The 21,024-nt window shown below is 42.2% G+C and overlaps 1 protein-coding gene across 2 annotated transcripts in view; it reads right to left on the reverse strand.

Moving 5' to 3' along the window:
* ZZEF1 (zinc finger ZZ-type and EF-hand domain containing 1) overlaps positions 1 to 20,935 on the reverse strand; it is a 112,026-nt gene extending 91,091 nt beyond the window's left edge. For both annotated transcript variants that reach the window (XM_045824406.1, XM_045824405.1), the window contains exons 1-3: positions 20,433 to 20,935; positions 5,663 to 5,807; positions 2,093 to 2,287 (exon numbers count right to left, since the gene is read on the reverse strand). In XM_045824406.1, coding sequence (XP_045680362.1) covers positions 2,093 to 2,287; positions 5,663 to 5,807; positions 20,433 to 20,786 — 694 coding nt within the window. In that variant the 5' untranslated portion in view covers positions 20,787 to 20,935. The remainder of the gene's footprint in view (positions 1 to 2,092; positions 2,288 to 5,662; positions 5,808 to 20,432) is intronic.
* Positions 20,936 to 21,024: the final 89 nt, after the last annotated feature.

Genomic DNA, 21,024 nt, shown 5'->3' on the forward strand with positions numbered 1-21,024 from the left:
ACTGCTCCATGAGCTCATTATAGTACAGTACTTAAACCACTGATATATTTGCAAAACCATGCCAAGAAAATGGTGTTTTATAGTTTAATTTACATTTCTTTAATTATGAGTGAAACTTGTTAAGCCACTTGTTTTTCTGAGTATGAACTGGTCCTACCCTTACATATTTTCTACTGGATCACAAGCCTTATCATTTTCTATATTTTACATACATTATATAATGGATATATACATACATAATAGGTAATATTTATTGAGTGTTAACTGTGACCTGGGCATTTTTTTGTACATGTTCTGTGTATTAATTCATTTTGGAGATGAGGAAACTAAGGCACAGAGAGTCGAGTAATTGCCCAAGGTCAGTGTTAGTAAAAAAATTGAGTCTGTCATAATATGTTACAAAATATACAAGGTCTATCCGGAAAAAGGCTAGCCATTGTTAATATAATGAGAATGGTTTGCACAACATCGATGTAACCTGGCAACCAAGGAGAGTGGACTGGAATGCACGTGCATGAAAAATGACAACTTCACTGTACTAGTCAGTGGGGGCAGTAGATGACACTGAGTGAGCATGTGTACTGTGTGGCCATTGCATCCAAAATGACTAAGCGAGTAGAGCAACAAATCTGCATCAAATTTTGCATTAAGCTTGAACATTCCTCCATGGAAACTACTCAGATGATTCACAAGGCTGCAGCTATGTGCAACTGGTGACTGGCAGCTTGATCATGACAATGCACCTGCTTAGGCATCACGTGTTGTGCAGAGTTTTTTGGTGAAACATCAAACCCCCCAGGTGACTTAGCCCCGCTGTAGCCCAGATTTGGTGCCCTGCAACTTCTGGCTTTTCCAAAACTAAAATTACCTTTGAAAGGGAAGAGATTTCAGACCATCAATGGGATTCAGGAAAATGTGATGGGACAGCTGATGGGACAGTGACTGGAAGAACTGTGTGAGGTCCCAAGGTGACTCTTTTGAAGGGTCTGAGCATCACTGTCTCATGTACAATGCTTCTTGTATCTTGTATCTTCTTTAATAAATCTATTTTTCATATTATATGGATGAATACCTTCCAGACGTCGTATTTTTGTTCCCTAGAATGTCATTTGTTTTTCACTCAGCTTATGATATTTTTTGTTATACAGAACTTTAAATTTGCATATAGTCTAATTTATTAATCTTTTCTTTTGTAGTTTCTGAGTTTCCTATATTGCTTAGAAAGGTTTTTCCATGTTATAGTTTTTATAAAGTGGAACTATTTACTTCTAATACTCCTAAAGTTTTCTTTTTAGTTGAATTTTTTAATCTATCTGAAATTTATTTTAGTGAATAAAATGGGTCAAGGATCTAGTTTAATTTTCTTCCCCAATGGCTAACCAGTTGTCCTCACCCCACACGTTACTAATTCATTTTGCCATCTGATCTGCAACACTAACTACATCTGGTACTACATTCCCACATGTACTGGCCTCTACTGAGTTCCACAGACCTGTCTATTCGCATCACAACTTCTGCTGCCATTGCTAAGTGAGTCTCTAGTGGCTTTCCTCATTTATTCAACAGCTACTCACAGAGTACCAGTTATGCAGCAGGCATACTTCCAGGTGCTAAGGGTAACAAAATGAATAAGACAGACAAAAATATATGTAAATAGTAATGCTGCCACTTCAGATAATAAATGCAATTTAGACCACTACACCTGCAAAGGTGATAGTGACCAGAGATGGGAAATGGTGCAGATTGGGGGCATTAATTAGAGAGATTAATGAGGAAAGTCCTCCCTGAAGTCACACCTGAGAAATTGCCTCAATGATGAGAACCAGTGTGTTAAACAGGAAGGAAAAAAGGAAGGAAGGAAGGAAGGAAGGAAGGAAGGAAAGAAGGAGAGGGGAGGAAAAGGGAGCAGTGGGGAGGGGAGGGAGAAGGAAAAAAGAGTGAGGAGGCAGGTCACATTCTTATGTGACAAGCAGTCACTATTATACTTTAAGAAAAGAAAGGCAGGGAGGAGTGGTTCATCCCCTCACTAAACACTGCTTTTGAAAGAAATGGTGATTGAGCATTTTCAAGACAACCCCTCACAAACACGTACCCTTTTCTTTTTGTACCAGCTCATCCAGAGACTCCTTCAGAACAGAAGCCCTCATGGTGCACATGTTGTTGCAGTGGTCCAGCATGGGGTACGGGATGGCCACGCTAGAGAGCCGATTGCGATGCAGAAAGCGCAGTATCATGGATGCATGAACACCTCGGCCTTCCTTGGACTCCGAAAATATGTCTATGAAACCTAAGCAGACAAAATCCATTTTTGGTATTTTTGGGAACCCACCACAATAATTTCCACATCCCCTTCCTGGTGGCCTATCTGAATTGGCTGAATTAAAAGCAGCCACTAAGAATCTTCATTGATATTTTCAGCTTTAATCGTTTCATAATCTAAACAAGTTTTTTAAGAAATGAACTAGTAGTAATCTCAATTTTAAAGTTAATTTCATTTAGCCCTGGCTGGCGTAGCTCAGTGGATTGAGCACGGGCTGCGAACCAAAGTGTTGCAGGTTCGATTCCCAGCCAGGGTACATGCCTGGGTTGCAGGCCATAATCCCCAGCAACCACACATTGATGTTTCTCTCTCTCTATCTCCCTCCCTTCCCTCTCTAGAAATAAATAAATAAGATCTTAAAAAAAAAAAAGAAAGTGTTCTTTATAAAAAAAATAAATAAAATTAATTTCATTTGAGTGTAATAGAATTTTAGAAGACTTAGAACAACAATTACTTGGTTCAATCCAAACTACAAAAACTTTTTATAAGCATTTAAATTCTAACCAGAAGTTTTTAAAGAAGTTTTGCTTATAGAATACGGGCTAGGACCAGTTTATCATATTTGAGAGCAAAAGCATTACAGCTTTTATACTAAACTAAAGAAGACAATGATAATAATAAGACCACTACCCTGACCACAATTTCCGATGGCATTTTATAGTTTATCAGGTACTTCCACACACATCATCTCGTTTGGCCCTCCCAGTAAGGTTGGGGAGGGGTGAGGAAGGCACCTCAGGTACTGGTAGCCTTGTTGTACAACTGAGGAAACTGAGGCTCAGGTGACACACCAGGACAACAAAAAAGGGGTGGGACTGGGAACATCCCCTTGCACTGCCTCCAAGTGCTCCTTCCACCATTCCAGTTTTTTCCTTTCCATTGTGACTCCTCTGGACTCTGCGCCCTCCGTCCTTCCCTCTGGCCACTGTCTGGGCTCTAACCACACCATCTCCTGTTCACACACGTGCCAAGATTGTCTAAGTGGCTCCCCTTGCCACCCTTTTTCTGCCATTAACCCAAGTAATCTGACAAAAACACAAAATAGACTACATCTGCCCATTTTAAATCTGTTTAAGATCCCCCATAACCTACAATAATATGCCTTGAACTGAGGTACCCAGGACCCAGAAGAGTGTTAGGGTTACGTGAAGAGAGGATGGACATGGCAGCTCTCCCTGGAGTTCAGTTACAGTTGTAGATTTGGGGGAATTTTTTTCTTTTTTTTTTTACTTTCTAATGAAATGTAACGTACCTAACAAAAAGCATATGTACTATAATTGTATCACTTGATGAACTTTCACATACTGAACACACCCATGTAAGCAGCACCCAAGAGCAAAACTCCAGAAGTCTGTAGGAGAAATTGTTTTAAGTGTAAATAAACAGCTATATTGACCTGATGAAACCTCACATTCACTTTTAAGATTAAATATGAGGCCGAGAAGAAATTTTGCGCTTGAAGCAGCCCATTTTGATTATGTGCCCTACGCAAACCCTGAAGACACTGGACTTGACTTCCCAAGACACAGAAGTCTGTGCCATCCCTTGCCCTCCTGGTACAATTTTCCATTAGCAGGCTCCCACAGTAACGCCCAAACCTCACACTGCTGACGTTACACTGATCCGCTCAGAACCTGTCTTAAAAAGACTGATCCTTGTCATGGAAAATACTTTTTCATATGTTGAAACAAGCAATGAATTCATTAAAGGTGCTGTCTCTCTTTTAAACACTAAACACCAATACAATGAGATACAACAAGAAAAAGTTTCAGTCTGGGATAGAAAGACCGACTATGAGACTGAAATCCCATCAGAAAGGTGAGCTCAGCTTACTGAGGTCTGTCCTAAAACTGTCATAAAATAATAATTTCAACTTGGGTGCTGATGGAACATTGTGAGTAGAAAGTTCTAAATTATGATCCTGCTATGTAAGTGGCTTGGGATCTGGACCCCAACTTTTTCTAACCTCGTCTCCCCCTCTTCCCAGAGTCACCCAGAGCAACAGTGCACTAAGTATTAATTATCAGTGGGTGGATTCCCTGGTCTCCCCACTTTCCTCTCCTCCCAAAACATCTTTTTGAGGTGTCCAAATAAAGTTCCCGATGCTGCCACAAGCTGATAACGCAAAAGTGGGAATAATAGGTAAATGCCAAAATATAAGGTAGCTAACCATAACACAAAGCATAATTTTAACTGCCACGAGAGTAGGAAAAAGGTAACACATATAAGCTACCAATATAACATTTTATAAACATGGTATAACACATCCTCCCGAGTACACCAGAGAGGTCAAAGGCAATCCTATTTACAACAGGACTCTATCACACCTGCCTGCACTGCTGCCCCAGCTTGGCTCTACACCACTGGTGGCAAACACAAGGTCTGCGGGTTGAATCCTACCCTCCATCTTTTTGTATCCGGTCCAGCACCTTGTTTCTACCCAGAGGCAGCACCGAGCTCTTCCTTAACTGTTAAGGAGTAGTCATATTTATACAGTTGTAAAACTACATTCAGCCCTTTGAAGGCAACCATGAGGCTGATGTGGCCCCCAGTGAAGATGAGTTTGACACCCATGTACACCTAGTATAATGACACCGAGTGCACAAAGCAGGAGACTAATAAATAAGACTGAGACTAAAAGGATGGTGTGCAAAGTATATTTTTCCTTTCAAATTTGTTTTCTCGCTGGAAAAAGATATAATTTTATTATGATGATTTTGACTTCTGAGCACCCAAAAGAAACCATACAAAAACAAAGGCAAAAATGTTTCTATATGTACAGTGTAGAGAAAGTATCACTTAATTTCAAGCTATTTTTATTCGTACTTAAAGTTCAAAGTGAAAGTTTTCTAAAAAAAACCAAAACCCACCAACCGCCTACCATGTGCCAAAAAATGTGCTAAATGTGAGGACATGGCAGAAGCAAAAGAAAAGGTCCCTGCCCTCATGGGGCTCACTGTATAACAGACAAGACAGACATTTAACAAATAAGTAAGTAGCTAATTACAATGCTAATATGTTGCAAAAAAGAAATGCAGGATGCTAAGAGAACACACAACAGGGACCAGGAAAGGATTCTTGAGAGAGTGAAATAGAGAGATCCACTAAGAAAGGTAATCTCATGACAAAGGCTCATAAAAATGGTAGAACGGCTCAACCATCACTGTACCAGGGGACAAAACAGATGATCACACAGAACACTAATTCAGATCATGTGCCTTCGGAAGCACCTTTATTTCAGGGTGCCCACAAGCTTGCCTAATTACAACTGTAGTACAGCAAAGTTCATTTTGGCTCAAAGAGAGGGCTCTTTAGCATTTGGCAATCAGATGAGGGCCCTACCTGGAACAAGAGAACAGGCTTGCAGTTGTCTGATGATGTGGCTCAGTTCCCCCTGGAGATTAGCTCCACTGGAATTCTTGAGGGCTTCCAACATGCTCTCAGCGTCAACTGTACCATCACCTTCGGCATCAAACTGGGCAAAGGCCTACAAAAAAGAGATGCAAGAAAATAAGGTCTGTTCCAAATTTTGAAAAAATATATTTTTAATAATTTTTAAGACCAATAATTGTTGCTATTGTTAGAAGATTCTATATATATCATTCAAATAATAAATTCAGAATGGTAACTTCCTGTGGTTTGTGGAATGTATGTATATAAGCATTACTACACATATATACAATTTTATCATTTTGTCTCCCTTTCCAGAGAGTATACTCCCCTCCCGAATTTTCAGAGGAGAGTACACTCCTCTGAGATTTTCTTTTCAAAAAATTATTTCTGAATAATTTTTTTCAGAAATTATTCTGAAAAATAATTTCAGAAGAAAGCAACCAATGCAAAAAATTTCACCTGGTTATAAAGTGCCAAATACAAGCTAGAATTAGAGAGAACTGGCTTAGGGTAACCCTGCCGCTTTAGATGGGCTTTCCCTTTTAAACACTCTTCTCACATGAGAGCTAATGATTTATCTACGTCACAGCCCTGTTTTCACTGACCTATAACCACAATCTGACTTGCTCCCTACACATATTAGGGTCATCTGGGGAACTGGGTACAGCATGGGATTTGCTGTGACTTCTGTTCTGTCACTAACTGACTATGTGATTTTATACATATTTCTTTACCTCCTTAAGCCTTAGCTTCTTGTTCTGAAAGATGGAGCAAACATTACCAAACTAACAGGCTGCTGCCTGGATTAAGTAACAGGTGGAAGCACAGCAGCAGTGCAAGTGTTCCCTTTCTCCTTTCCGACCTGCAGTGTTACCCCCACATTGCTCCTGTCCCCATTCCCTCTCACATCCATAGTAAGGCTTCCCTCATCTAGCAACTTCCCCTCTCCCCAGGGCTCAAATCCACCCTCATCAATGGCTTCTTTCCTACTGCTGATACACGTACTCACAGACATCCCTCATCAGGAAACACTAGGAGTCTTCTGCCCTCTTTTCTAAGTAATCCCTCTTTTCCTTCAAATGCCTGCTCCTTTTCCTTATTTTCCTCCTTCGTGAAGTATGGAACTGTCCCAGAGATTTCATGACTGATGCAAATAGCCCTATTTCCATCACAGACCTCTGAACAATGCAATGTTTCATGGGAACATAGACAACCCCTTAGTTTGGGTCCAAAAACCAAGAATATAAATGCAGGATGTGGGGACAGAGGTTGGAAACAACATGTGAAAGATCTCAGTATTTTTTGCCTCTACTCAAGGTAACAAGATAATCCAAAAAGTTAATAGGGCCAAAGGCTATATTAATAAGGTACGATGTTCTTAAAGGAGCGAAGATATCTCAATCTTTTCTGACTATACTCAATCAAAGAGGCTGAGTTAGTTTGGAAGCTAAACACCAAAAGGAAATGAGGCACAGCAGAGGAAAGAGACCATGATGGGGAGACTAGAACTGCCCCGTGAGGAACAGCCACAGGACATGGCATCTTCAGTGTGGCAAAAACATGGACTGGGAGTGACTGAGCCTTCTCTTCAACTGTCTGCTGAACTGTCGTGGGAAGGAGCAGTTAAAATGAAGGTCACTAGCTAGAGGTGAGGGAAAAGCTCATCATAAAGATGAACCTGTGTGCTGTCAGTGGGGTATAAAGATGGATTAGGAGGCTCTGAGAAGGAATGTGCACTCCATTCCTTAAGGCTCCAGTGAAACAGCTGAACAACCAGTCACCATACCGAACAAATGCATTTACCTCTGCTCCCTCCTGAAGTCCCACCAAGCCAAGACTGTAAAGCAATGTTAAAGAACAAGCACAAAGAAGAGATGATGATGCAACAGCAACAAAATTTTAGAAGCCGGGAAGCAGGGGGATGAGCAGTACTGAGTTGGCTACCCAATACAATGGAATCCTAAGCTGGACTAGGCAAAGTTGAGGAGCAAGCTGCTCTACCCTGCAGGGCTCCAAAAGACTTAAACGTTGACAGCAATAGGTACTGCTGAAAATTCAGGTATTGGTGTAAAGTCCATTTTAGAAAACAGAACTGACTGAACAAATGCTAATCTTAAGGGAATTGAAAGGGTTTTTTGAGGGGAAATGGGTGACAATGAGATTGTGTATATTTTTTAGAAAAGAGTTCTTTTTCAAAGAAATATATAATAATGTATGAAATGAAATGAACTATTTGTGAATGAAAAGATTTGCTTCAAAACAATTTGGAGAAAGTAGGTGGTGTTTGGATGAAATAAAATTGGCCTTTTTACTGGTAACTGTAGAAATTGGCTAATAGGTATGTGGGAGTTCATGCTACTCTTATTTCTATTTTCCTGTGTTTAAAAATTTCCTCTAAGAGAAAAAACTAACAGATTCCCAGATTCCCAAATCTTCTCCCCAATCCTGGCAGAAGCTAGGGTGTGCGGCAGGGGGCGGGGGGAGTGTTTCTCTAGAGAGTCATACAGAGCATCTCTGCACGTATGTACAATTTTATCATCTCATCTAGGAAATACCAGGCATAGTGAAACTGACCGCTACCCTGAAAATGGGGGACTGATGTTTACATGCTTAATATTTGAGACTCTACCTTGTCCCAGGGCTCCCAGAATGCTGGCAGCCAGGCTCAGGCCCTCCAGGTGGGAGAGCTGGGCAAGTCTTCCCTGGCGCACCGAGAAGCCCAAGAGAACGCACCTACAGATACTGGCACTGGGGAGCTTCCTGTGAAGGGGCCAAGCCAATTCATCTCACAATGACTTTCGCTGGTCATGAGCAGATGTGTAGAGCATCCACCTTCTTAGTCCCTTTTCTTTTTTTTTTTCAGTTGTCAAGTAGATTTTCCACACTGTCTCTCATGACCTTGACACACCCGAAGGGTTACAGGCCAGCTGTTCTGTGGAGCATTTCTCAGCTGGGGTCGTGTCTCCTTTCCTCATGGTTACATTCAGGTAATGCACTCCTAGCAGGAACACCACAGAGCTGACACAGTGATCTTCTCAGCACACCGTATCAGGAGTTGATCTGTTCCATTACTATTGAAGTTAACTTTAATGACTTGGTTAAGATAGTTGTCTGCCAGGTTTCTGCACTTTAAAATTACTATTTGGGGACTTCCGGCAAAGATGGAGGCATAGGTAGACACACTGCCTCCTCGCACAACCAAGATAGGGACAACAATTTAAAAACAGAATAACCACCAGAACTGACAGAAAACTGAACTGTATAGAAGTCGGACAACCAAGGAGTTAAAATAGACACATTCATCCAGACCAGAAGGAGGGGCGGAGTCTGGAAGCCAGGTGGAGAGGGGTCTTGAGACACACAGAGTGCTGGGACCAGGCTTGTAAGACCGAAGCGGGCAGACCTTGGGTGCGTAAGTGGCGGCTGGCAAACCCCGGCCGAGGGGTGGCAACCTGCAGACCCAGCGAGGCAGCGATTGTGAAGCAAGGAACTGTGCGCAACCCAGGATCCCAGTGCTGGGAAACAGAGCCTTGGGGCACTGACTGAAAACACCTGTGGGGGTGAGGCACAGGGAGAGACTCCCAGCCTCACAGGAGAGGTCATTGGAAAGACCCACAGGGTGCACAAGCCCACCCACACGGGAATTAGCACCAGAAAGGTCCAGTTTGCTTGGAGGAAGCAACGGAAGGGACTGAAATCAGCAGAGGGCAGAGCAAGCGCCACTGTTCCCTCTCAGACCCCGTCCCCACATACAGTGTCACAACCCAGCGACTGGGTTGCCCCACGGTGGTGAACACCCTGGAGCCTTAGGTAAGGCTCCACCCCTCATACATAACAGGCACGACAAGACCAAAAGAAAAAAAAAAAGAGATGGCTCAAACAGAAGAACAAATGAAAGCCCCAGAATCCATCCTTTTAAGCAACTGAGAGATAGCCAACCTATCGGATGCACAGTTCAAAACACTGGTAATCAGAATGCTCACAGAATTGGTTGATTCTGGTTGCAAATTAGACAAAAAAATGAAGGCTACAATATGTGAAATGAAGAAAAATACACAGGGAACCAATAATGATTGAAAGAAAGCTGGGTCTCACATCAATGGAGTAGACCAGAAGGAAGAAAGAAACAACCACACAGAAAACAATGAAGAAATAAGAATTCAAAAAAAAAAAAATGAGGAGAGGCTTAGGAACCTCTGGGACATCTTTAAACATTCCAACATCCAAATTATAGGGGTACCAGAAGGAGAAGAGGAAAAGCAACAAGTGGAAAACTTATCTGAACAAATAATAAAGGAGAACTTCCCCAATCTGGCAAAGGAAGTAGACTTCTAAGAAGTCCAGGAAGCTCAGAGAGTCCCAAAAAAGTTGGACCCAAGGAGGAACACACCAAGGCACATCATAATTACATTAGCCAAGGTAAAAATGAGGGAGAGAATTCTAGAAGCAGCAAGAGATAAGGAGACAGTAACCTACAAAGGAGTTCCCATCAGACTGTCAGCTGATTTCTCAAAAGAGACCTTGCAGGCAAGAAGGGGCTGGAAAGAAGCATTCCAACTCATGAAAGGCAAGGACCTATATCCCAGATTGCTCTATCCAGCAAAGTTGTCATTTAGAATGGAAGGGCAGATAAAGTGCTTCTCAGATAAGGTCGAGTTAAAGGAGTTCATCATCAACACACCCTCATTATATGAAATGTTACAGGGACTTATCTAAGAAAAAGAAGATAAAAAACATGTATAGTAAAATTACAGCAAACTCACAATTATTAACAACCACACTTAAAACAAAAACAAACTAAGCAAACAACTGTAACAGGAACAGAACCACAGAAATGGAGAACACATGGAGGGTTAGCAACAGGGGAGTGTGTGTGTGGGGGTGGAAGGTATGGAGAATAAGTAGCATAGATGGTAGGTAGAAAATAGACAGGGGGAGGGCAAGAATAGTGTGAGAAATGTAGAAGCTAAAGAACTTATGACACATGGACATGAACTAAAGCAGGGGAATGTGGGAGGGGGAGGGTGTGCAGGGTGGAGGAGGATGGGGGGGTAATGGGACAGCTGTAATAGCATAATCAATAAAATAGTTTTAAAAAATTAGTGGGTGGGCGAGTGGTGGAGCTGGGGACAGGAGGCAGAGCTCAGGCAAGCTTCCCTCACAGCCATCTCCTAACAGGCCAGCACAAGTACTGGTCCACAGCCCAGAGTTAGGGGCCCCTGTTTCAGTATATTCAGAGTTGTGCAGCCACTACCACCACTAATAAAAAAAAATCGTTGCAACCATGAAAGAACAGAATAGTATTATTAAAGACAGGCTACTCAGAAAATTTGTATAAGCTCTTGAAAATTAAAAATATCAAGGCAAAGTAAAAATATCAATAGATTTTGGAATATAATTCTTATGAGGCTGGAAGATAAAGTTGACTAAAGTGTCCTAAAAGTAGAGCAAAAAGACAAAATAATGAAAAACAGGAAAGTCTAAAAGAAGATAAATCAGGAGACCCATCCAGGAGGTCCAACATCCAAATAATGAGTTCCAGAGGAAGGGAACACAGACAATAGAGGGGAGAAAATCACAATTGTCATGATTCAAGATAACTTACCTATGCCGAGGGGCATGAGTTCTAAGACTGAAGAGGCTGAGTACCCTACACTACGCATAAAAGCACATCATAATAAAATTTCATAACACTGAGAGGAAAGAGTAGTTCCTACTCTCAGAGGGAAGACAGTTTCCATGTAAGAGGCTAAGAATCTGAATGGGGCTCACTCAGCAGTTCCACTGGCAGCCAGAAGGCAATGGGATCAGTGCCTTCAACAGTCTGGGGGCTCTCCTAACCCAGAAGTCATTCTCAGCCCAATACCGTTACTGTGAAAGAAGAGAGTAAAATGTTCCTTTACATGCAAGGTTTTGAAAAGAATATAAACTACTTAACACTCCCTTACCCAGAAAGCTACTAGAGGATATGGCCACCAGAATGAAGGATTCCGCCAAGAAAGAGGAAGAGTGGGCTCTGACCAAGAGAAAATAAATCCCCAGATAATGGAGCTTCTAAGGTGATACCTGCACAGCAGACCTAGAGAATACCAAAGTTAGAATGAAGCAGATCAGAAGGCTCTGGGAAACTATGAGAAGATGAACTGATAGAATAACCATGTAACTGAACATATTGCTTGTTCATGTAAAGAGATTTTAGACAACTGGCAGAAAATCTGGAATTAAATTAATGATAAAAGACAAAAAAGATTGGGCAAAAGCAAAGTACTGATTCAATGGTCAACTCCAGAGAAAATAAATAGATGTATAATAAAGGAAAAGTAATCATGGAAAACTATACAGCTCAACTATGAACAAAACTTACATAAGAACGTAACTATCAAGAGTGATCTAAAAAAACTGAAACCAGTTTTCTGGGGGGACAGGGGATGCTCAGGCCCATCAACAAGGACAGAAAGGTGAAAGACAACTGAAGTCTTGAATTCTACAGAGGGAATAAAATGGAGGAAGCCTGAAACTGAAAACTCAGAAAGAAGTAATATAAACACAGTCGCACTAAAAAGAAATCTGGTCAGATTCACTGCTTACTCTGAGACCTGGCACAAGACTCTCAGCCTCTCTAAGTGTCAACTCCTCCTCCAACCAACCTTTCTTCATAGCATGTCGTGAGGATCCAAAGGTTTCACAAAGAAGACTATGCCTAGTAAACTGCAAAGAATTCTTACTACAGTCTAGATAGGAAGCCATCATTGACCTGTCTTGCAGAGAAGAGAGAAAAGTGGGCTGGCTCACTGCGGATTCCCACCCATTTGCCTTGGTCTGAGGGCAGCAGAAGACAGGGCTTGGGCCATTCCTTTTGCACCTTCTTAACCACTACTGGGATCAAGACTGTGGCACATAGATGAGATGTGCCAACATCGTCACAGACCAGCACTGCACACTCAGACCAGTGGAATGCAAGGCACCAGGCTTATACATAAAGGCTGCATGCTGGTTCAACTTTGGAGAAACACACTCCGCCAGAAGTCCAAAGATCTGGATCCAGTCCCAGTTCTGCTACTTATTGACCGAGAGGATCACTATCCATTTACAACCTCAGTTCACTCATCTGTAAGACAGTCTCACATTCCATGTATAAGAGTAGTGAGAGGGCTTTCACATAGAAGACGGAGTAAACAATCTGTGTAAAACAAAAGTGGGAGAAAATAACACTAACAGCAACATTTATTGAGCACTAAGACACTGTTCTGGGTGCTTCACATGAACTAATTCATAATCTTCACACCAACTACGTAAGATAGATACTATGCTCTTTTAATAGGTGAGGCAACTGGAAGAGAGTGGTCATGTAAGTCAATCAAGATCACATGGCAGGATTTGCCCACAATCAGGCTGACTCCTGGACCCAATTCTCAAGCTTGGTCTAAAGAACTATAGAACAGGTAGACTTATAAAACAGCAAACTTGCTGATACCATTAACAGGCTAACTATGCATGTGTCCAAGATGTTACAGGAGGGAATCCCAGTATGGAGGAAGGGAGGGGCACAGGCTACATGCAATAGTTACTAAGGTCCCAGCCAACTCAGACTCTAGACTAGGGGCCAAAGGAGTATCATTCCCCCAATTTGCCATGTTCTCACTCACTCCAATATATTTGCACATGCCGTACCTTTCAAATGGAATGTCCCTTTCTTCCTTTGCCTGGCAAATTCTTCCAGCCCCTCGAGCCTTGGTTTGGTGAAGCCTTGCCCAAACACCATGCTACTATTAAATGCTTCTCTGTGGTCCTTGCAAGTTGTAAGGGCTTAGGACAGAGTAAATGGCTGAAGGGAAGAGAAAGAGCACAGGACAAACTCCCACATGTATGGGAAACAGTGAATGGAGCTGGCTGCCTGAAGAGCACTGGAAATAGGAATGGAAAGAACAGAAAGACCTACATGTTAGAGTCACATTTGACACTGAAGTTTCTAAAGCAACACAGGACACAATGAAGTGGTGTTTTGGAAATCAGGAAAAGGCAAAACAGAGATATGACTATTCCTTCCTACCTCTCTTGGATCATGAATTTCTCCAAAAGAAGCCAGTACCATCATTCCCCATGCCTCCCCCTGCCCCAATAGCAAAGCACTCAGGACCAAAATAACCTCCAGTTCACCTGGAATCCTTCTCTTCTAAACTGCCTCATCACCATTTATGGCCATCACTTGCTGAAAACCTCCAGTGTGCTGGTGTAATACGGGCTGCTTGGTGCCTCACGGCCTAGTTGCAAAACAAGACCCAACGGTGTGCTCTAAGTGCCAAGTGACCCATTCAGAACTGGAAACAAAACCTCAAGGGGGTGGCTGGAAACACCACTACACAGAAGCCATCTAAATCATGCCACAAGAAAGGCTTGGCCCTGGCCAGGTGATAGTACCAAGACAGAGAATCTTGAAGAACTGAGAAAAGCAAGGTCCACACATAGGACAAGGAAGGTACCCCACTGGCTAAGGCACAGGGCCTGTGCAGGGGGACAGAGGTAGATGAAGTCGGACAGGGAGGCAGGCCAGCCTGTGGGCTCTGAGTGGAGGGTAAGCAATGCTGGTAGCCTGCTTCACCTTAATGGTGCATACACACATCTCTCACACTGTGTCTTCAAGGGGTGGACAATTACAACTGTATAATTCTACTTTCATGGTTCTTGAGCTCGGAGCCATTTTAAATTAGTTGATTAATACTTCCAACATGGTAACGCCACATGGTATTTTTCTCCAAATTTCCTCTAAACCCAATAGTGACTAAGAGCCTTCTAAAGTTTTCACTAAAATTATATTTAACTGTTTCCTCCAGCATCAAGAAATATCTTATTATTAAAAGGTTACGGATTGAAAATAAAATACAATGATGGAGAATGAGGACTGTACCACATTCAGCCTATTAAATCAAACTGCAGGCCCTATGGGGGTACACACTTACTAAATGTTAGCTATGAGCCAGGACTGTGCTAAGACAATAAATAAATGAATATAAATAGTCCTTCCCTCAGGATTTACAACCCAATGAATTTCACAAAGTAGGCACCAAAGCTAATTTAGCAAATTAATACAATAAGACCTATCCATGGTAAATTCCTACCTTCAAACTACTTGCTATCAGCTTATGTTCAAGCACTTTTTCTGCCCTAGAGTCTACATGATTTTCTGGAAGCATATCATATTAAGAGCACAAATATCTAATCTCTTATCTCTGATGCCAAATAAGAATTTAATTTAACTCTATTTCTCTCTTACATATGAGTCAATTAAATATTGCTCCCAGTGAGCAAACCAGAGTCCTTCTCCATGGACTACACCCACCATAAGAAAAGGCGTGTTGTGCTATAAAATGTTAACATTTCAGACTTTGGTCCATGAACAACTCCAAGAACTTCTTTAGGACATCACGTCAAACAGATATGGTCACAGAAATGTGAAAGCAAGACAGCTGGGTGGACACAGAAAGCAACACAAATTAGGAGCTCAAACAACCAACATGTAAAACTTGGAAATGCTTAGCATTATAATAATAAAGAATGTACAGTGAATGTACACCAATTATAACCTGCTCTATGGTGCTAGGTTTCATAAAATGAATGAAGGGCCCTGGCTGGTATGGCCCAATGGATTAAGCGCCAGACTGCAAACTGAAGGGTCACTGGTTTGATTCCCAGTCAGGGCACATGCCTGGGTTTCAGGCCAGGTCCCCAGTGGGGACTCTCGACAGGCAACCACACATTGATGTTTCTTTCCCTCTCTCCCTCCCTTCTCCTCTGTCTAGAAATGGATAAATAAATAAAAAAAATTTTAATGAATGAAGAGAAGCTTACAAGTGGAATTAACTAAGAGAAATGTGTACTCAATGAAGTGAAGGGACAGACTTGTATTATTATTTTCTTATCCTCACCAGAAGGCATGCTTACTGATTTTAGAAGAGAGAAGGAGAGAGAGATGGAGATATCAGTGTGACATAGAAACTTCAATTGGTTGCCTTCTTGTATATTCCCCGACCGGGGACCAAACCTGCAACCTAGCCATGTGTGCTGACTGGGAATTGAACCTGAGACCTTTCAGTTTATAGGACGATGCTCCAACCAACTAAGCTACACTGGCTAGGGCATGGACAGATTTATTTCTAAAGCACAGAATCAAATGCAAGGCTAGTCTTTATTTTTTATGTTACTAATAGAATTATCCCTTCCTTGTAGACAGGACAACCACTGTGACATGATCCCAATCATCAGGTTTTCAAACCTTGGCTAAGACTTCACTTTGAATTAGAACCACTCTCTTCAACTAACCAGTGATAACCAGTGATAGTCACCAAATTTTAGTAAAACTCAAGTCCCAATTCTCCCCACCCCCAAATCTGTCAAAACAGTCTCTGAACTGATCTGCTAACTACTCTGACCCTTCTCTCCACCTGGTTATCCCACAAGGCAACCACAACTATCATGGTGCTTTATTTAAATCTCCACTGTTTCCAAACTCTTATTTAATACTGGATGCAAAGAACTCCTACAATCTGGTTCTGGTCTACTTCTCTAACCTTGTTCTCCTCCAGCAGCATTCTATGATGAAGCCACATGAGGACAAGACTGCTAATTATAACTCAATATCTGTTTGCTTCCTCAGTTTTTATATCCTAATTTTTAGCTGAAAATGTGGACATGGAATAAGGATCTTTCCCAGCCTCCCTTGCAGCTATGTGACTAGATTCAGGCCAATGGGATATGAGCCATGCCCTTAAGAGAGGAGGCATGCATGGACTTTTCCATCCCTCTTCCTTTTCCCGCTTGTTGGAATGTGGGAAGTAATAGTTTAAAGAGTCTTTTTGACCACTAGGTAGAAAGTGCCCGTGGAGGATGACAGCACTGTTGTGGATGAATAGAGCCAGGTCCCTGATATCTGTGAAAACTGCCATACCAACCCTGGACTGCCTACGTAGGCTTTTACATAAGAAGCTTCTTTATTGTTTAAACCCCTGTTGCACTGGATTTTCTGTCCCTTGGAGCAGTTTTGTCTGACCCTAATATATCGTACCATTCTTCCAGTTGTCCATTATCTGGATTTTGAATTCATGCTTGCAATTTCCTCTGCCTGAAACACTGCTAACACCTTCTGTCCTTGTCTGCTTTCATCATTTAAATCTGAGCTGAAGTATTACTCTCCTGGGTAAGTCTTTCTTGAGTTCCAAGATAAGGTTAAATACTCTTGCTGGGTTTTTTTCTTACACTTTCCAGGGAAAGTGTAAGGGAAACTGTAAGGAAAATACTCATCAACTGGTAGATAAATGTAAGTCTCTTTTAATACTACATACTCTTTAAGAGCAAGTATCTGCTTTGTGCACTGTCATCCAAGTGTTTGGCACTCCGTATATGCCAACAAATATTTGCTCAATGAACAAATGAATAATGTCATAGCCCTTGCATAATTTCTGGACCACACCTTGAGAACTTCTTGGCCTTACATTACAGGACTCCTGTAAACTTCACCTATAGCTCTATTCCTGTCAGTCACACAATGTAAACACTGTTTCTCTACATTCTCTTTTGACAGTTCTGAAAAGTGCCAACTCCTTCAACAGATCCACACAGTTTTCTTGCACATCTTCACTTTCTCATTATACACCTAGGGCTAGAAGGGAAGTACTATGGGCATTCTTGGAATTACAAAAACATGGAACAGCAAAATTGAGAAAGAAGAACAAAGTTACAGGTGTCTTACTACCTGACGTCAAACTACACAAGGCTACAGTAATCAAAACAGCAAGGTACTTGCATAAAAACAGACTCGTAGATCAATGGAACAGAACTGCCCAGAAATAAACCCATGCTTATATGGTCAATTAACATTTGAAAAAGGAGGCAACAACTTACAATGGAATAAAGACAATCTATTCAATAACTGGTGTTGGGAAAATTGGGCAAATACATGCAAAAAATGAAACTAGACCACCTTCTTACACCATATACAAGAATAAACTCGAAATGGATTAAAAACTTAAATGTAAGGCTTGAAACCTAAAAAAAAAACAGGAAATAAAATCTCTCACATTTCTCTTAGCAATCATTTTTCTACTGTATCTTCTTGGACAAGGGAAACAAAAGAAAAAAATAAACAAACAGGACCATATCACACTAAAAAGTTTTTGTAGAGAAAAGGAAACAAGCAACAAAATAGAAAGACAACCTACTGAATGGGAGAAGATATTCAGCAATGACACATTCAATAATGGGTAAATATCTAAAATTTACAGAACTCATACAACTCAACACCAAAAAAAAAAAAAAACTAATCCAATTAAAAAACGGGCAGAGGATCCGAATAGATACATCTCCAATGAGGACATACAGATGGCCAATAGACATATGAAAAGATACTCAATGTCACTAATTACCGGAGAAATGCAAAATAAAACTACAATGAGATATCACCTCACACCTGTCAGAATGGCTATTGTCATTAAATCATCAAATAACTAGTATTGGCGAGGATGTGGAGAAAATGAAACCCTCGTGCACTGTTGGTGGGAATGCAGACTGGTGCAGCCACTATAGAAAACAGAATAGAGGTTCCTCAAAAAATTAAAAATAGAACTGCCTTATGACTCAGCAATTGCACTTCTGGGAATATACTTGAAGAGACCCAAAACACTAAACCTCAAAATAATACATGCATCCCCATGTTTACTGCAGCATTATTTACAAGAGCCAAGATATGGAAGCAAACCAAGTGCCTATAAAGAGACTAAGGATAAAAAAAGCAGTGGTCCATGTATACAATGGAATATTACTTGGCCATAAAAAAGAATGAAATCTTACTATTTGAAACAGCATGGATGTACCTGGAGAGTACTGTGCTAAGTGAAATAAGTCAGACAGAGGAAGGAAATACCACAAGATTTCACCTATATGTGGAATCTAAAGAACAAAATAAATGAACAAACAAAACTAAAACAGACTCAGAGAGAACAACCTGATGGTTGTCAGCGGGGAGGGGGTTTACCAGACTGGTTGAAAAGTTGAAGTGGCCCTGGCTGATGTGGCTCAGTGGACTGAGCTCCAGCCTGTGAACTGAAAGGTTGCCAGTTCGATTCCCAGGCAGGTCAAGTGCTTGGGTTATAGGCCAGGTCCCCAGCTGGGATCACGCAAGAGGCAACTGACTGATGTATCTCTTGCATGTTGATGTTTCTCTCCCTTTCTCCCTCCTGTCCCCTCTCTCTAAAAGTAAATACATAAAATCTTTAAAAAAAAGATGAAGGGATTAAGAAGTACAAACTGGCAGTTATGGAATAGTCATGGGTATACAAAGTACAACATAGGGAATATAGTCAATAACAGTGTAATAACTGTATGGTGCCAGGTAAAATGTCAGGGAGAACACTTTGTAAAGTATATGTCTGCCTAATCATTATGCTGTACACCTGAAACTAATACAAAATAATATTGAGTGTAAAGTGTAATAGAAAAAATTTAAAAATGGAGGCCCTTCACTTAATATGACCGTTTTCAACAGTTGAGATGCCTTACAGGTCTTTTTTAAAGGAAAACGTAAGATACATACAAGCCACATTATCCGAATCATGGATATGTACAGGAAAACATTCTTAAAATATTTTGCAAGTCTCTGGTTTTAAAGTGTACATCACTTTTTTATGGCATTACAAGTAGTTTATTGTAATGCCATAAAAAAGTTTACTGCTTTCTGTATTCACCTTTCATTGACACTGAAGAGTCTACATGGCTTACTCATTTTCAAAAATTAAGCACCTTTTTGTTATAACACTGTGGAATTAAATAAATAGGGTCATAAGAAGGAGGTAGTGGAGATAAGATAAACAAAAATCAAGAGATCTGAGTGACAGTCTCAGTTTTGCCAATGATTTACTGGGTGACCTTGGATCAGCTCTCTTCTTAACTCTAAAATGAAGTTTTCAGTACAGAAAATTCCTAGATCCCTTCCAAGGACAATATTTTGTTGCCATATCGACGTACCGTTAATGATTTAATAGAGATGATGTTGGTAATTATGCCAAAGACTGTATAATTGCAAGTATTCCCAGGAAACCTGGTATTTGCCCCTAAGTTTTAGGTTCTATGGGGCTTTAAATTAGGGTAAAATATGGTTCTTCAAAGATCTAAACACAAATGTGTATTTGGAAATGCTAGTTTCTGCTTGAGGAGAACGGCTCTCAGAATGCGTTTTCCCAGTAGATGTTACTCTCCTCCCACGTTTCTTAGGTGGCCAGACCGCATTCAGAAGGCGCTCCGAGGCTCCGTAAAGTGCCACCAGCCAATAAAACAGAATGGTTTTCACTGCCACTCCCTTGAATGGTTTTCACTGCCACCTCCTTCCCCTTCAGCTGTTCTGGAGCCTGATAAGAAAGCTCCAGAAGCAGCTGACCCGGCGTCTGACAAATGCACGAATTTCTGTATTACAACAAAATGCAGACACCCGGTCTTGTTCGGTTCTTCAGAGCAAGGGCGGCGGGATCTAGGTTTTCCACATTTCTAATAAAAGTTAAAGAAGTGTGTAGCCATCTCCAGTTAGGAACAGTCTGAAAGCACCTATGTAAGCCCCGGCTTCCATTCTTGGACCCTCTGGGTTCCTGTCTGGCCACTCCGAAACCACCGCCCACCTCTTCGCGCCCTTGGTGGCGACCGCCCTGCCCCTGTCCCGCAGTTGCCAGCCAGCTCTAACCTCCTCGAACTGCTCGCCGGAGCAGCCGGCGCCGCGAGCCTCCAGCAGTTCCCGGAACTGCTCCAGGGTGACGGACTCCTCGCCGCGGCCCAGCCGCTCTTCCAGCCAGCGTAACAGCGCGCCGTGGTGCCGGGACACCAGAGACTCGCAGGGCGGCGAGGGCCGCAGCGCAGCCGCCGCCTCCCGCAGCCTGGCGGGCTCCAGCAGCGCCGCGGCCGGTGGCAGCACCGGGGCGGCAGGGCCCGGGCCGGGGGTCATGCGGGAATCCGCGGCCCAGTCCTGGTGCGGGCCCCAGCTCTCGCCCCCCGTGGCTGCCGCTTCGTCTTCACTGCTGTGACTCGGAGCGTTCCCCATGGGGTCTCCGTCTCGGGCGCACCGGCTCTGCCGCCGCCGCCGCCTCCTCCCCGCCTCGACCTGTCAACCTCAGACAGTACCCGGCGGGCGGGGACGGGGAGGGTACGGCGGCGGCGGCTTCCGACTTCCTCGCCGTCAAGCGAGGATTGCTGTCGCTAAGGAGCCGTCAAGCGGACTCCATCCGCTGTCGTGAGACAGACAGCCTCAGCAAAGGGTGGAACAACGAGTTACTTGAAGG

This window comes from Phyllostomus hastatus, unplaced genomic scaffold, assembly GCF_019186645.2.
Source record: "Phyllostomus hastatus isolate PE091 unplaced genomic scaffold, TTU_PhHast_1.1 phas_scaffold_55, whole genome shotgun sequence".
NCBI lineage: Eukaryota > Metazoa > Chordata > Mammalia > Chiroptera > Phyllostomidae > Phyllostomus > Phyllostomus hastatus.